At 44.2% G+C, this 15971-nt stretch overlaps 5 protein-coding genes across 5 annotated transcripts; 4 read left to right on the top strand and 1 right to left on the bottom strand.

The window, feature by feature from the left end:
- The first annotated feature begins 1414 nt into the window (after positions 1–1414).
- On the top strand, positions 1415–3325 carry K444DRAFT_605811 (cytochrome P450). Its single transcript, XM_024878877.1, has 3 exons — positions 1415–1623; positions 1678–2177; positions 2248–3325. Exons 1-3 carry the CDS (start codon positions 1477–1479, stop codon positions 3239–3241), a joined length of 1641 nt encoding a protein of 546 aa, XP_024726062.1. The 5' UTR covers positions 1415–1476; the 3' UTR covers positions 3242–3325.
- A 345-nt stretch (positions 3326–3670) lies between these two features.
- On the top strand, positions 3671–5707 carry K444DRAFT_605808 (membrane transporter). Its single transcript, XM_024878876.1, has 5 exons — positions 3671–3978; positions 4034–4543; positions 4595–4751; positions 4799–5131; positions 5180–5707. Exons 1-5 carry the CDS (start codon positions 3719–3721, stop codon positions 5501–5503), a joined length of 1584 nt encoding a protein of 527 aa, XP_024726061.1. The 5' UTR covers positions 3671–3718; the 3' UTR covers positions 5504–5707.
- A 560-nt stretch (positions 5708–6267) lies between these two features.
- On the top strand, positions 6268–7056 carry K444DRAFT_301954 (uncharacterized protein). The gene is made up of 2 exons (XM_024871727.1): positions 6268–6655; positions 6706–7056. Exons 1-2 carry the CDS (start codon positions 6335–6337, stop codon positions 6982–6984), a joined length of 600 nt encoding a protein of 199 aa, XP_024726060.1. The 5' UTR covers positions 6268–6334; the 3' UTR covers positions 6985–7056.
- A 3954-nt stretch (positions 7057–11010) lies between these two features.
- Positions 11011–12700, bottom strand: K444DRAFT_649085 (general substrate transporter; the record flags this gene model as incomplete). The annotated part of the gene is made up of 3 exons (XM_024885540.1): positions 11011–11966; positions 12021–12108; positions 12161–12700. The coding sequence occupies 3 exons, from the start codon at positions 12698–12700 to the stop codon at positions 11011–11013; spliced, it is 1584 nt and encodes a 527-aa protein (XP_024726059.1).
- Positions 12701–13535: 835 nt separating this feature from the next.
- On the top strand, positions 13536–15934 carry K444DRAFT_658054 (glycoside hydrolase family 27 protein). The gene is made up of 5 exons (XM_024886215.1): positions 13536–14046; positions 14099–14369; positions 14424–14635; positions 14691–14933; positions 14986–15934. The coding sequence occupies exons 1-5, from the start codon at positions 13951–13953 to the stop codon at positions 15637–15639; spliced, it is 1476 nt and encodes a 491-aa protein (XP_024726058.1). The 5' UTR covers positions 13536–13950; the 3' UTR covers positions 15640–15934.
- Positions 15935–15971: the final 37 nt, after the last annotated feature.

Below are 15971 nucleotides of genomic sequence, written 5' to 3'. Positions count from 1 at the left end.
TGCAAACCCACAGGCAACATCGCAGTTTCCGCTTATCTCGAATTCTTTTATGGCGTGGGAGTCTGGGTCGCTAAAAATGTGCCGGCTCGCTTAATAATAGGGGGCGAATCACTAAAGCTAGGGAAACAACTAGTTTAATATAGGAATGTTTTCAAGACATTCTCTATTTCTGTCTTTGGGCTTGAGCTGCTATTGCTTTAGCCTAAGCTGCGGGTAAGCAAACTTAATCCGCGAATAAATATTCTTAAATATTATTTAAATATTATTTAAATATATATTAAATAAATATAAATATTTATTAAAAATTAATTAAATATTTATAAAGGCTTATTTTAATATTCTTAAAACTTAATTATATTATTTTTATTTTTATTAATAAAAATAAATCTTATTTTAATTTTAATAAAACTAAATAAAAAATATAATATAATATATAAATTAAGCTTATTATTATTATATTATTAGCTAAGCTAAAAGATTATAATATTTATAAAATTAGCTAAAATATAATATATTTAAAAGTAGTTATAAAAGAAAATAAAGAAAAAGGTTTAAACTAAATAAAAGAAATTATTATTATTATATAAATTAATAATATAATTAAAGCTTAAAAATAATTTTATATTATAAGAAAAGTATATAAGAATAAAGTTTTAAAATATAATCTTTTCTAGATTATTAATATAATAAAAATATAAAACAAGTAATAATATATAAAGAAAAATAGGCTCTTATAATATAAAATTATAATATATAAGTGAGATATAAAATTAGAGAATAAAGGTTAATTAATTTCTAAGAACTAAGAAAAGCGAGAAATATATATATAAAGCCAGATATATAAATATTTAGAGGTTATTTAATTATATTATATAATTAATAAGAATAAAATTTCTATTATAATATTAAATTATATTTTAAAAAATCTTTTTATTATAAATTAAGAAATATATAATTATAATATAAAAGTTATAATATATTAGCTTATACTTATATTAAAATATTATAACTTAAGATTTTTAAAGAGCTCAAAAAGCTAATTACAAGTTATTAATACCCTTGCCTTAATTAATACCCCAAATCAATATCAGGGGAGGGAAGAGGGGTCGTTTTACTTTTTCTCATATAATTGAATTAAATCAAAGAAAAAAGCCAGATTTTCGGTGTTCCTGTCCGAGCGCCTCTACTTTGGGTTGGTGGCTGGTCTGGTCCCCCAATCGACACCCGGGGGCGGCAGGGAGGGGGTCGTTTTACATTTTCGCCTTATTTTATTACAGAAAAACGTAACATGGCGCATTTCTCAGCTATTTTGATTAGATCCATGACTTACGTGAGATGCACAGCTTACGTGAGATTGCAGCTCCATTAAGCAAGTGCCTCTCTTCACATTGTTCCATCTTCACCGCCGTCAATCTTTAAATTTCGGCGACGATTAATTCTAGGCGCTCGGCATTCAAAACCAAAACTGGGGTAAGAATGGCTTCATTGGTAGACGTACCAATTACTTTTGGGCTGGTCGCGAGGACAATCGGCATTCTCGTCCTCTTCGCGGTCTTAAAGTTCTTCCACCGTCTCTATCAAGTTCGCTCATTGGTTCGGAAGGCTGCAAAGGAGGATGGAGTTGTGAGTCCATTCTCTTCTCGTTCCATATACGCAAGCTTACGCGGGCGCATTCAGAAATTCTTGCCCCATTCATTCCTCCTTGGGCATCTGCCAGTCGTAGCTCGGCTTATGGCCAAGTATCCGCTCGACACAAGTGGCCAATATGTTCCGCTCCTGCTGGCCAAAGAGTACCCGGAAATCTGCAATTGCGGGCTTGTCTACGTTGATACCTGGCCTTTTGCTCCACCAATGCTGGCCGTATTCCACCCAGACATGATGTCCCAGTTCACGCAGGAGACGTCCTTACCAAAGCACGACATGATGCGCAAGGAATTTATGCCGTTCACCCAGTGTAAGGACCTGGTGAACCTGGAGGGCCAAGAGTGGAAGGCCTGGAGAAGCATTTTCAATCCTGGATTCTCGGCTAAGAACCTCCTTTCGTTTGTCCCAGCTATTCTCGAGGAGGTTCACGTATTCAGAGCCTGGCTGAAGAGTGTCGCTAAATCGGGAGAGGTGGTGAAATTGGAAGAACAGGCAATGAAGGTGACGATAGATGTTATCGGCCGAGCTGTACTGTAAGTTCAATCCCCTACGGCAAGCGTGTCGTTCTCTCTGGACCAAATCAACTGAGCCGAGCGCACATAGGGACACACGACTCCATTGCCAAACCCGGACAAACCGATTCTACAACGTGATGAAGAATCAAATCAGCTGGCTCCTTGTCGACAACTCACCTTCTACCCTCCGTAAAGCAATGAATCCTTCCCGACCGCTGATGACATGGAACAACAACCGCATCATAAAGAACTTTCTCCAGCCGCACATCGAGCGTAGCATCGCCCGACACGGCACACCCATCAAAGGCCCGCAGACTATCACGGACCTCGCCATCAAATCATATGTGACTGAAGTCCAACCCGTCTCCCAATCTAGCAATGCAAACGCTCGCTTCATCAACCAGACCATCGAGAACCTGAAAATCTTCATCTTTGCAGGCCACGACACGACCGCTAGCACACTTAGCTTTGCCTTCCACCTCCTGCACACCAACCCCGCCACCCTCGCAACCCTGCGTGCCGAGCACGACGCTGTCTTCGGTACAAACCCCAGTACCGCATCTGCCACTATCACCGCGTCGCCCCAGCTCCTGAACCAGCTCCCATACACGTCAGCCGTCATCAAAGAGACTCTGCGCCTGTTCCCACCCGTCGGCACTGTGCGTCGCGGCAGCGCAAGCTTCTACCTCACTCATCCGGAGACTGGTACCCGTTATGCCACGGACGGCTTAATGTTGTACGGCTGTTCGATGGCTGAGCACCGCCTTAATGCCTTCTGGCCACGGGCCGCTGAGTTCGTGCCGGAGCGCTGGTTGGCCCGCGAGGGCGACCCGCTGCATGTGCGCAAGAACGCTTTTCGTCCGTTTGAGCTTGGCCCACGGAATTGCATCGGCCAGGAGCTAGCGCAGCTGGAGCTAAGAGTCATTTTGGCCATGACGATCCGTGAGGTGGACGTGCGTAGTGTTTATCCTGCAGACGGCACGATGGTACTGGGCGAGCTAGCATATCAGTGTATGTTGCCTGGTGCGTTGACAGGGCATCCAAAGGGGATGATGCCAGTGACGGTTCAGCTTAGGGAGTAGCGGGGCCGAGACTGATCAGATCTGAGGTCCGCCTTGTTTGCTGTTGTGTCTCGTAATGCCGCTAGAGTGTTAATTTTATCAAAGTAATTTTATTTTAATAAGATTTATATAAATCTTTTAATCTTATATATAATGTAAGAATATTAATAATTTAAAGAGTCTTTATAATGGAAGCTAGCTAGCTTATACCTTCTTATACTATATAGCAAATAAAGTATGGGATAATATATTATATTAGCTCTAGGAATTACATCCGTCGGGGTTCAAATCTCTGTTATAAATGTACCCCCTTCGAGTGCCGAAGTTAACCCTGTGAAGTGAAGGGCGCGACCCACCTTTGATCGCGCCACTGACCGCCCATACAAACACTATCCCGCCACTATCTCCGTCCCTTTAACTTTTCTTGTAAAGTTTCAAGGTCGATATATCGCTCTCTACACCAACTCCAAAGTCTCTTAGCGTTGGAGAGCATCGACAATGGCCCAAGTCGACGCCTCTCTCACAGCAGTGGAATCCCATACGGCTCCACATCCCGGCACGGAGGAGGGGGCAAATTCAGGACGACGACCAGAGTGCTTCAATTCAACATTGCAAGAGTGTCTCTTCGTGCTAACAGCAACGATGTCTATCGGCATGAGCTCATTTCTATATGGTATCACCACGGTAATTACGGCGCCCATTGGAAGGGATTTGCATATGACCAGCGCGCAGCTCACGTGGATCAATGCCTCCGGGGCGTGAGTTCTGCTTTTCGCTCCATATCCCACCCTCGAAGTTGCTAACAATGTCTAGACTGAGCTCGGGTTCTTTCCTGCTTTTCTTTGCCAAGGTAGCTGATACATTTGGTCGGCGCTCTCTCCTTATCTTCGCCATGGCCGCCTTTGCCATATCAAGTCTTATTGCTGGATTCGCTACCAACGCGATGTATCTGGATGTTTTTGGAGGTCTTCTCGGTCTCTGGCCTGCCGCTGCTGTTCCTCCTGCTGTTGGCATTCTTGGCGCAGCATACGGTGTCCCTTCGAAGAGAAAGAACAAAGCATTCGCCTGCTTCAGTGCAGGAAATCCTGTTGGGTTCGTGATGGGGTCAATATTTTCAGGGGTGGCAGCGAATTTGTTTAATTGGAGAGCATCCCTGTGGCTGCTGGCCATCATCTACGTATGCTTCTTCGTGGCTGCCATTTGGACTGTGCCGAAAACTCAGGCTGAGACAGAGAGGTTGAGCTGGGATGTTTTGAAGAGGCTTGATTTGTTTGGAATCTTGTTGAGTATTGCGGGTATTGCGTTATTCTGCTCCTCGTTGACGTAAGTTGCTTCTCATCAATGTTCAACCGTGGTGACTAACACCTAGAATAGCATTGCAGGTGGAGCTGCTCATGGTTGGCGAACAAGCTATGTGTTGGTGCTACTTGTGCTTGGTATTGCTCTCATGGTGAGCTTTATCGGATGGGAAGGGTATTGTAAATACCCATTAATGCCTCTTCAAATCTGGCGGGACAGAAACTTCTCTCTCGTTTGTCATCCCACTCCACTCTCTCCAACAATCATTGACTCGTGTAGATCAGCGTCGTCGTTTTACTGGGCTTCATGTCGTTCACTACATCGGCATTCTGGCTGTCTCTATACATGCAAAATGTTCTGAAATTTTCAGCCCTCAAAGTTGCCATTCATCTGCTACCACAAGCCATCGGTGGTATTTTGGTCAATGTTTTCGCTGGACTGGTCTTGCATCGTGTCAACAACAAACTTTTGACCGGAATTGGCGCTCTGGCTTATCTCGGCTCTGCCATCTTGCTTGCAACAATGAAAGAAGAGAGCTCATACTGGGCGTTTATTTTCCCTTCCCTACTGCTATCGGTCATCGGTGCCGACCTGCAGTTTAATGTCGCCAACGTGAGTCTGCCGGGTTCCCGACCTCCGTCCCAGAACTGACCAAAGCAGATGTACGTCATGTCCTCACTCCCACCAAACCAACAATCCCTTGCCGGCGGGATCTTCAACACCGTGACCAAGATCTGCTCTGCAATCGGTCTCGGCATCTCAGCTAGCCTATACAACGCGGAGTCCTCTGGAACTGCAGCTCTTCAAACGGCGACCAAGCCGTACCATGGTGTATTTTGGTTTTGTGTTGCGAGTGCGGCGTTGGGTTTGTGCTTTGTCCCGTTTCTGACGATTGGGACCCAGGGCCAGGAGAGTAAGGCATCGAGTGTGACGAACTATGTTGATGAAAAGAGTGTAAGTAATGAGAACGGGAAGAAGCCCTAAGATCTTGCGGTTCAGGATGTTCGGGCTGGGGAGAAGCAGCAGTAACAAAATCTGGGTCGCCTGGTGAAAGGATTAGGATTAAGTTATAGCCAGTAAATAACTCGTATACACACAGGTATACCAAGAGTAAATAGTACTATACTGAAACTTGGCAGTTTAACGAGAAAGTGGTCCAACCGAGGAAGCGAGGGACGGCAAAAGGAGGCCTGACAAGGATTGCGGTGACCACTTTTGGATCAGTGATTCCAAAGGGTGGCGAGTGGGAGTAAAGGGTGGAGAGTGGGAGTAAGTTGCGAGCTGAGCTTCACGGTATCCCGTGGCAGTGAGGGCCATGAGCGCCCGGGACAGTTGGTGTTATATGATTGGCTATGCCGAGCAACCATCCAGCACCAATCATATGCAGTAAGTTCATACCGAAAACTCCCCGTTAGGCTCTGTGGAGCCAACGTCTCGTTGCGAAGAAAGCCTTAAGCTGCTGAGTTCATCCTCGTGCATATAAGACTAGGCAGTACAGGGTGGGATTAAATTGTCATTGGCAAGGACTTTTTGCTTTTTGTCGCCCAACTGGCAGTCAGCCTCCAACAAGGCTCCGCGTTACCCCCAACGGAGCTGAACGAGCCAGCTGGGATAAAAAAAACAGACTACCTCAGCTTCTTGCGGAAGACGAGGAACGAGAAACGTCGACAGCTTTGCCACATCACAGTTATATAATCGAATAAATTCTCAATCAATCTAATCGTACATCTGTATTACTCCGTCAAGATGTTTTGGAAGGTTTTTACATGCTTATTTTTGCTCCTCGAGCTTATCGCCGCGAAATCGAAATTCACAATGTCACCTGGGTTCTTTGTCAGCCCGTATGCAGCTGGCCATGACACTATGAACCTCACTTGGGTCAATGCTTCTGGCCCAATAACGCTATGGTTAGAAAATGGCCCGGTTGAGAACCTTGTGCAAGTGGAGAGAATTGCTGAACTTCCGCCATCGACAACTTCCTACCTCTACACCCCACCCGTAAGCCTTGCGAATGGAAACTACACTTTCCAAATCCAGGACGCAGATGGTTCAAACTGGTCAAAGTGGTTTACCCTCACTAACGGAATTGGGGCAACTTCGAGCTCCCTGTCCCAATCCGCTTCAAATGCGCCTGTTGTATGCTACCCCCGCTTATTTCCAAAGTTTCTTACTGACCTTAAATGGAGCCAACATCCACATTGAGCCCTAGTGCATCAAACTCACCCACCTCACAACCATCCACGTTGAGCCCTAGTGCATCAAACTCATCCACCTCACAACCTCTACAAAAGCTTTCAACAGGTGACAAAGTAGCAATAGGCGAGGGGGCTGTACTAGGGGTTGTCTTAGTCGCAGTTGCTATCTGGTTCACCTGGGGGCATAGGAGACCCTCCGCCACGAATCTCCAAATTCTCCGTTCAGAGGCGTCATTCCCCCTTTCTTATTTACCGAATGCCGCTAAGTAAAGGGATTTCTAGCTAGGGGCAGGAGAGGCTAGACGAGAGGGAGATCTTCAGACGATTGCGAGTACGGTTACGATTAGGGTTGGCACTTTATTGTAAAAGAAAAGTGTTTTACTATTACTACCGTAATTTATTGAGTAAAGCATTTTACACCTTATATTACAGTCATGTGACGTACTAGCCTAATCGAGCGAGCGGTAAGCAAGCGGCAGGGAAAAATCTCCCTCCTGAATGCTCCATTATTCCTAATTATTAATTATTAATACTATAAGAATTAATAAAATAGGAGGCAATAACGTTTAGCATGCTCTTAAACATAATTGGGTTTACGATACCTTTAATAAGAAGCCCTCAAAACCTGGATAATCTAGCTATTTGCCCATTGCCGCTACTATAAAGACAGTAAAGACCCTCTACTATTTGCCCGGATATGGAATACTATAATTATGGAAAATCACCTTAAAACATATACTTTATATCTCCAAATAGAAAAGTATTAAAAAGAATAACAGGTAAATGGTCTTCCTAATAATAAGAAGCAAAAGAAGCTTACTTTCCATTCTTACGGTATTCCAGCCTCCTCAAAACACAAGCTTAATACCTTATTTAATATAGCTATCTTTATATCCTATTCGTCTTTCTATTAATTTGAGACTCCCAAATAGCAAGAGTTTTTTAAAGCTTTAGGCTATACCTCTTCTAATTACTATACTCTTGGTTCTATAATTCTCGATTAGTACTATAATTCTATAAAGATATAAGTTACCGAAATTATTAATACCTCAAGTAATATCGGTATTGTTATAGATAAATCTATAAATATTAGTACTATATAAATCGAAAATATATTAGTAATTATAAAGGAAATATTATACTTTTGAAGTAATAAGAGCTTAGAAAACAAGAATATAACTACAAATATAACTATTTAGTCTATAAAGCAGAAGGCTCTGAATATTATATAAGAAGATCTCAAGAGGCTAGGGTCTTTATTAATAGATACCTGTTCTATATAGCAAGCTAGTTAGGCGAAGCTTAAATTAGATCCTGATTTAGTATATGTCTTTAGTATTAGATATAATTCTTATAAAATTCAATTAATTATTAAGGATATTATAGAACCTGGGAAGGAGGCTAAGGTATAGATATTATCTAAACTTTATAACTTCTGGCTTAATTTCTAATTAATTATTTCATACTTTGAATATAAATTAATACTCTAATTAGCTATCTTATAATAAAAGCAAATAGTAATACTTAATAAAATAATTACTTTAATTATTACCGGGAATACTAAATAGGATATATAGTGTAATGGGCACACGTGATGGCGCATGGACAGGTGTCAGATGTCGTGGATCTAGTTTCCTATTTTAGGTAAAGCTTGCGATCGGAATCGTACGGATCGCATGGGATCGTGTTTCCTAGTTAAGTAAAGTGCTTCGCAGGCTTGGCTAAGCACTAGGGAACATATAGGGAGACGCTCCTAGCTTTGGAAAGGGGCATCAATTAGTCTTTTGTTGGAATCAACTCTTGGAATCAGTTACACTTGCAAGCGTCACTCCGCAGCTTACTTACCTTGACTACTTGTGCATCACCCTGCTATTACGTGCCTCACATATAGATAGGTTTAGAGAATCGGCCCTAATTAAATAATATCCCTAACTAATTAGCTATAGTTTTATTTAATTTAGTCTATCTTATAAAATAAGAGAGCTTTAAAGCTTTATATAAATAATTCATAAGTTAATAAATTAAAGGCTACTATAAAGAAAGTTATAGCCTTAATATAAAGCGAGAACTTCTGGTTCAAATTAAGGCAAATAAGAGACCTTTTTGAGGTTATTTATAAAAAGTAAAAGATATCTAAATTAACCTATAGTATAATTAGTATAGTATATCCTTATTAGATAGAAATTTGAGTATATTTTGAAAAATTTGCTAATCTTATATACTTTGCCTTTATATATAATATTCGAAAGTATCTCGATTATAAGACCTATAATTAGAATAGTCGATTTAAGAGGCAAGTACAAGTTTACTATTTCCTGGTATACTTACTTAGTCCCAAAAATCATACTAGATTTAATTAGTTTCTATAATTAAGCTAGTAAAAGGTTTCCGAGTTTCTAGACAAATATAGTAGTTTAGAAATAGTAAATGCCTTTATTAATTATATCTATCAAGATAGCGATTTTTACCCTGTAAATTATTATTAGAAGTATATAGAAAATAAGAAGATATTCTAGTACCTTTATATAAGTAATATATTTTTTAATTCTCAGGCTTTACTAAAATTTACTAGTAATTCATTAATAAAAGCCTAGCCACAATTGCCCTTTAATTCCTTAATACTACTGCGAATTCTATAGCCTCCGAATAAGCCTTCTTAGTTATGAACCTCCTTTATACGAAATCACAAAATCAATTATTAATTAAAGTACTTAATAAGCTCTCCTTTATATATATTAATATTCGGGTATTATAAAAGAATATGAGAATTATACTTGATAAAGATACTATATAAGATATTATGCTTAATTTAGAGGATAATTTAATAATAGCAGAGTACTTTCAAGGCTTATTTCAATCTATAATTCCTATATTGGTATTAGGGAAGAGAAGACAGGAGGAAATTAATATTACTAAAGCCCAGCAAGTAATTAATAAGGATATAATTACAAGGCAGGAGCAGGAGGGCCCTGTATAGGTAAACGATTTCCTGAATAGCTTCGATTTTGACGCCCTGGAATGGGCTAATTAAACCTTCTAATCTATATATATATAGATGTACGTGCTATAATAATAAAAGCTTCTTACATACCGTAAAGGTAAAGCTTTTTACATTATTACGGGTAATAATACAACCAGCCAACCCTAGTTACGATGGAACAGGCTTGGCAAAAATTCCTTAATTTCCGGTATCAATGCCAGAATGGTCAGGTATCGATAGTATCAATACCAGTATCGATTCCCGGAACCCAATTCCCCCCTTTGATTACAATTAATTTTAGAACCACTTCTCTTATAAGAAAACTTTTAGTAGCGCAAATATTCTACATAATTTAGGCTTTCTATTTAGCTACTTATCTTATATTTTAGACTAAAACTCATCTCAATGCGGCTATTTTAAGTAAAAATGAGCTTTTGAGATTTTCGTGAGGCTTGCTTATATATTTAGCGTCTTGATAAGAAATACGAATACGGGACTTAATTCTCCAAATACGAGGGCTATTTTAAATTTAAGATTTTATTAACTTTTATTAATAATAGTAAGTAATTATTTTCATAGAAAGACTAGAAATGAATGGAGTTATATACAAATAATAAAAGAAAGAGTTAATTTTTGGGGTAAGAATCGATTCTGGTCTCGATACTATCGATTCCTTGCGATACCTGACTAATACCATCCAGTATCGATACCGGTATAGATGCCTCAGGTATTTTTGACAAGCCTGCGATGGAAGGGTAGTTGAATGGCGACGAGAAAATGGACGTGCAGAGGCGGAGGAGAGCGGCTGAGCTGGAGGGGAGTATGCGTACGGTTGTCCCTGCGGTTGCGAGTGAGAGGGCTGAGCTGGAAGCTAGGAGGAAGGGACGAATTCGGAGACAAGTGTGCTTAGTTTGTGACTTTCTGTTGGCACCATCGCCTTTCGTAACCCTTACGCAGCGCCATATGCCCGTGTCCATGTCACTCCTCTCCTGCTCAGCTTCCTCTAAGTAGACTCACAGAAGTAAAGGAAGAATCCATGTTGCCGTAAAGAATGGACGCCGAAGAATAGAGTGGAAGCTAAGCGAAGCTGGCCCCCTGATCCCGCTTTCCGAGGCAGTCTCACTTACAGGGATGATAACACTTGACAACCTTGAACCCGCAACTTTTCGGATTCATGAAGTGAACTGAAGAGCCGAAGTCGGATATGTAAAATACTGAAATAGTTTAATTCTTTCATGGATTTTCCTTGCGTAAACAATGAAAACTTGAAGTGTTCAGCTCCTTGGCGCATCATCTTCGCGTCACTCGCCCAAAAGTTAGAACCCAGCCTCCGATACTTTCCTCGCAACCTCACTGACATCTGCACCCTCAATACCACTAACATCGTAGTCCGCAAACTTCCTAGCTGGCACCCTCTTGGCAAACAGAATATCCAGCTCCCCAAATGTGCGTCCTCTCGTCTCCGGCAAGCGGAAGTATGCCCACACGAAGGTCAAGAATGCAGTCGCGCCCCAGATGAACCCCGTATAACCCTTCAAATTCCACTCTGTCGGGTTCATAAAGTACGGTTCAAGGACTCCCGAGATGACGGAGATGACGTAGTACGCGTTTCGAGCCAGACAGACGGTCTTTTGTCTCAAGCGGGTGGAGCCCATTTCAGCGGGAAGAGCCCAGCCTAGTTGCCCGACGGAAAGTTGGAAAGTGAATGTCCAGCCAAGCGTGAGTACTGCCTGCGTCATGCCAATGCCATGCTCTTGTGTCTTGACGTTCAGGATACCGATCACGAAGAGGATCGTGGCCATGGTGAACATGCCCCAGAGGTAGATCGTTCGTCGACCGAGATACGGCATGAGCGCGAACCAAGCGACAAGGGTTCCGAAGAGCGCCATTCCGGTTCCACCAGTGTTGAGCTTGTAGGTCAAGTCTGAGGAGAGCCCGACTTGCTGGAAGAAGTAGGTGGAGTTGTAGGCGAAGGTGCTGCCGGAAAGGACCTGGCCAGCGAAGGTAACGCAGGCAATTTCTGTGCGACGGAGCTCGGGGCCTTTGAAGCAGTCCATATAGGATGTGCCGGTTGAGAGCTCTTGTTCGAGGTTGTTGGTGTGCACGATTATGGCGAGAGTCTCTTTGGTGTCGATGCCGGCGGAGGAGCGGACGAGACGTTTCAGAGAATGTTCCGCTTCTTCGAGGCGGCCTTTGCGGACAAGATGCCATGGCGGCTCGGGAGCGAAGAGGAGGATGGGGAAGAGGAACGCTGGCCATGTCCATTGAATTGCTCGGATGAAGTCAGCTTGTGAGAATAAAAAAGAGAAATGTAGGCGAAACTTACCGAATGGAATTCTGTAGGCCCACTGACTTGTGATCTTAAGGCAGCCATCGAGAACACCAGCCGCGATGAGCTGACCAATGATGAAACACTGTGGGATTGTTAGAACCATGGCTTGGACGGGAGAATGTTCTCAGACATACCATATTTGTGTAGGAAGTCAGGTAAACCCTCAGAGAAAGCGGCAAGACCTCCGAAGCATAGGCAGGAGCAATGGTAGCGAAGACACCCCAAGGCAGACCGCAAAGGACTTCGCCTGCTGTCAAAACCTGGATGTTCGGGGCGAAGAATGTCAAAAATATAAATGCCGACAGGACGATGAGAGAGCCGAGGAGCACACGCTTCTGTCCGAAGATGCCAACCAAGTAACCATTCAGGAGAACACCGAAAAAGGCACCAACCCCAGAAGCGTTTCCAAGACCAGCTTGCCACGCAGCAGTCAACTGGTATCCATCATTCGTGGTAACATTCGGGAAGTACGTCCCATACTTCTTGGCGAAGGAGGGGTATGCGAAGAAGTTGCCGATGAGAATTGTGTCGTAGCCTTCCATGACGACGCACATGGATACAAGAACGGCCCAGAAGATTGCCATTGGGTATGCCTTCATTGCCTGCCAAGGCGAGAGGTGATGCTCAAGCTCAGCACCCTCCCTGGCGGCATTGTTGAGGTTGGATCCGCGCATCTTGAGGTCGAGATTGACATCTTCGAGTTCGAGGCGATTGGGAGTCACCTCCTTGGATAAGTTGTTGAAGTTTTTCTCCTCCATTGTGCAGGCTTTGAAGCGAAGTGAAGAGCCGATGCTCGAAGAATGGCGGTGGAGAAAAGATCTTGACTCAGTATCAAGATGATGATGCTGCGATGGGGAGTTAGAGTCATGGAATGGGGGACGAGCAGCATAGTTATATAGTCAGTCGTCCATCGTTGCTCTATATAGCTTCACGTTGAAGTTGGCTTGGCTGGAGGCGCGGGACACAAACTCTAAGTGGCACCGGCCACATTCTCGCCCTCACTTCCCCGCCTCTTCCCTTGCTAAAAAAATAAATAAAAAAGTCCGGGGGATTCAGGGGCAGGGTTGAGCCGGCTCGAGTGGAATGACAAGCTTCCTCAACGCCGGGAATTGCCCCAGAATCTGGGGAGCTTTCCTATCGAGGCATGGCGGCATGGCAAGCATCCGAGAGATTGCACTTGGATGTTCAGGATTTCAGGATTTCAGGCTTGGGTGAGTTGCGATGAAAGTAGTGGCGCTGCCCGTGTGAAGCGAGGAGCCAATAATAGGGGCTCAATTCCGCTTCAAACCCGCCACTAACCTTACTTAATCCCGTCAATTGCCGCTCGGAACGAACCTTCTCCTCCCAGCCATTTCTAGAAGACGCGAGCAAGAGGCGGTTATGACGACGAATGAAAAATCGTCAATTCCACCACAAGGGTGGGGACCGCATGCATCAATTCATCGGCACGTAGGACCTGGTGGACCGAACCTACGCAGCAGCCTCTGATGCATCTGGGAAGGCTTTTGTGATAGTTCTATACTGTACCGAAGCATGCCAAGTGGCACAACTCTTCGGTGCCTCCCGCGATGCTGCCAGTGTCGGGATTGAGGTCCAATGAGAGATGCTCAAGTCCGCTGCCCTTCAGTGGGAACCTGCTGCTATCTCCTCTTGGGGTTAAGAAACGCGGGGTGGGTGGACTTGCGAGACGCGAGACCCCACCAAAGCTCTGCTCATCTCCATTTTTCTCGCTGTTTCTGCACGCCTTCCAACCTCGAATGTGATCGACGATCGCCTCGAGCATACAATCAAGAGTACTTCAACTCTATTCCCCTCACCCATAGCTGCAGCCACTTCTCTCACCATCCTTTTCCTCGTTGCTAGCCGCTGAATTTTCAAATCCTCGAAGTTCACAAGCTCAAACCCCTCGCTTCTCGTTGTCGCCATGGCAGCTCTGCACCTTGCATTTGCACTTGCCCTTTTCACCGGTCATGCAGCGGGCGTAAATAATGGTTTAGCAAGAACCCCTCAGATGGGATGGGTAAGTCGATCATGCTCTCCCACTTTTCCATCTTCATATCTAATATCACTAGAATAACTGGAACGCCCTGGGCTGTGACGTCTCTGAATCCCTCCTCCTCGACACATCAAAGAAGCTCGTCGACTCAGGTCTACGAGATGTCGGGTATAACTACGTTGTGCTAGATGACTGCTGGTCTCGTGGGCGAGACGAAGAAGGCTTCCTCGAGGAGGATCTAGAGAAATTTCCCAGTGGGATGTCTGCTGTGGCTGAAGAGCTACATCGACAAGGACTTCTTTTTGGCATGTATTCTAGCGCCGGGGAGATGACATGTGCGAGATATGGCAGGTCCCCTAGCTCATTCAAAGCAAGGATATGTTGACTAATATATAATTCAGCTGGATCCCTGGACTGGGAAGAAAATGACGCGAAGAGCTTTGCGGGCTGGGGTGTTGACTATCTGAAATATGACAATTGCTACCATATGGGGCGATTTGGTACTCCCAAACTGTCATTCGATAGGTACAAAGTCATGTGGGACGCGTTAAATTCCACTGGACGACCAATACTGTACAGTCTTTGCAACTGGGGCGAGGATTACAGCCATACCGTGCGTTGAACCGCTTTTTATAGATTGCCTGAGTCTGTCTGTTAACTTTTCCAAGTGGGGGATGTCGATCGCCAACTCCTGGAGAATGTCAGGCGATATCTATGACTCCTTTTCCCGCCCAGACGATCTGTGCTCTTGCATCGATGCATCAAGCCCTTTTTGTATCGCACCAGGCACGCACTGCTCCGTCTTGAACATCATCAACAAAGTAGCCCCATACGTTGACCGCGGACAGCCAGGCGGATGGAACGACCTGGATATGCTAGAAGTAGGAAATGGAGGGATGACCGACGAAGAGGTATTTCCCCCAAAACTTGCCTTTGATTCCTTCTGAAAAACTCGGTTTATAGTACAAAGCCCACTTCTCCCTCTGGGCAGCCCTCAAGTCGCCCCTGCTCATGGGCAATGACCTCCGATCTTTGTCTGCGGCATCCCTCACCATCCTCAACAACCCCGCAGTGATAGCCATCTCACAAGATCCAGTCGGCCACTCGGTGTACCGCGTCCGCCGTGAGTTGAACGTCGCAAAAGATAAATACGGTGTTGGAGAGATCCAAGTCTGGAGTGGAGGACTTTCTGGAGGAGACCAAGTTGTCCTCCTTCTAAATGCCGCTGGCGAAGACGCCCGCATTAGTGCCAGTCTCGAGGAAATCTTCCTACATGATGGACCGGAAGGGTCGGCACCCCAGATCAACGAGGAATGGGAAGTCTTTGATTTGTGGGGGAACCGTATGGATAATGCTCTTGCGCAGAAGATTTTGGATGCGGATGAGAAGGATGTGGAGAAGTTGTGGAAGCAGGCGAACTGGTACAATTCGACAGAGATAAGTTACAAGGAGGGATTGAAAAAGAGGGACGAGCGACTGATGGGAAAGAAAGTTGGCAAGATCAATGCAGGGGGTAGTCTGACGGCCAAGGTTAAGAGGCATTCGGTGGAGATGTTTAGGTTGAGGAGTGTCGGGCATGGAGGGAAGAGGAAGGTTCACGCGAAAGAGGAGTTGTGATTGGCTCAAGTGGCATTCTCTGTTCCCGAGACAACTCCCAGGGCAACACCCTCCAACTGTCACACCAAAATGGTTACATGAATGCACCCCTCAAGTTCCTGCCAAATCCTAGACCAAAGTCTGCCTCACCATCCCCATTGTCCGCATTCTTGTTTCCGTCTTCGGCCCGAGAGCCTAGTTTGCTGTCAGAACAGTCAGATCAAGGGAGTCGACGACGCGGGTAGTTAGGGTGATTGAGGAGGCGAAGTTTTTTGCCACACGAGCCCACCGGGCGTAACTAAAACTTTGCTTTGACAGGTCAAAATCTTACTTTTAGTTATAACTCATCTTAG

This window comes from Hyaloscypha bicolor, assembly GCF_002865645.1.
Source record: "Hyaloscypha bicolor E unplaced genomic scaffold K444scaffold_206, whole genome shotgun sequence".
Lineage (NCBI taxonomy): Eukaryota > Fungi > Ascomycota > Leotiomycetes > Helotiales > Hyaloscyphaceae > Hyaloscypha > Hyaloscypha bicolor.
The sequence above is the reverse complement of the archived record's forward strand: the minus strand, read 5'-3'. Positions and strand labels throughout refer to the sequence as shown.

Coding starts and splice junctions, on each gene's coding strand:
- K444DRAFT_605811 (XM_024878877.1), top strand. CDS start 1,477: ATGGCTTCATTGGTAGACGTACCAATTACTTTTGGGCTGGTCGCGAGG. Junction 1,624..1,677: donor CTGCAAAGGAGGATGGAGTT/GTGAGTCCATTC, acceptor GGGCGCATTCAG/AAATTCTTGCCCCATTCATT. Junction 2,178..2,247: donor GTTATCGGCCGAGCTGTACT/GTAAGTTCAATC, acceptor GAGCGCACATAG/GGACACACGACTCCATTGCC.
- K444DRAFT_605808 (XM_024878876.1), top strand. CDS start 3,719: ATGGCCCAAGTCGACGCCTCTCTCACAGCAGTGGAATCCCATACGGCT. Junction 3,979..4,033: donor TGGATCAATGCCTCCGGGGC/GTGAGTTCTGCT, acceptor AACAATGTCTAG/ACTGAGCTCGGGTTCTTTCC. Junction 4,544..4,594: donor TTATTCTGCTCCTCGTTGAC/GTAAGTTGCTTC, acceptor CACCTAGAATAG/CATTGCAGGTGGAGCTGCTC.
- K444DRAFT_301954 (XM_024871727.1), top strand. CDS start 6,335: ATGTCACCTGGGTTCTTTGTCAGCCCGTATGCAGCTGGCCATGACACT. Junction 6,656..6,705: donor CCGCTTCAAATGCGCCTGTT/GTATGCTACCCC, acceptor CCTTAAATGGAG/CCAACATCCACATTGAGCCC.
- K444DRAFT_658054 (XM_024886215.1), top strand. CDS start 13,951: ATGGCAGCTCTGCACCTTGCATTTGCACTTGCCCTTTTCACCGGTCAT. Junction 14,636..14,690: donor GCGAGGATTACAGCCATACC/GTGCGTTGAACC, acceptor AACTTTTCCAAG/TGGGGGATGTCGATCGCCAA. Junction 14,934..14,985: donor GAGGGATGACCGACGAAGAG/GTATTTCCCCCA, acceptor CTCGGTTTATAG/TACAAAGCCCACTTCTCCCT.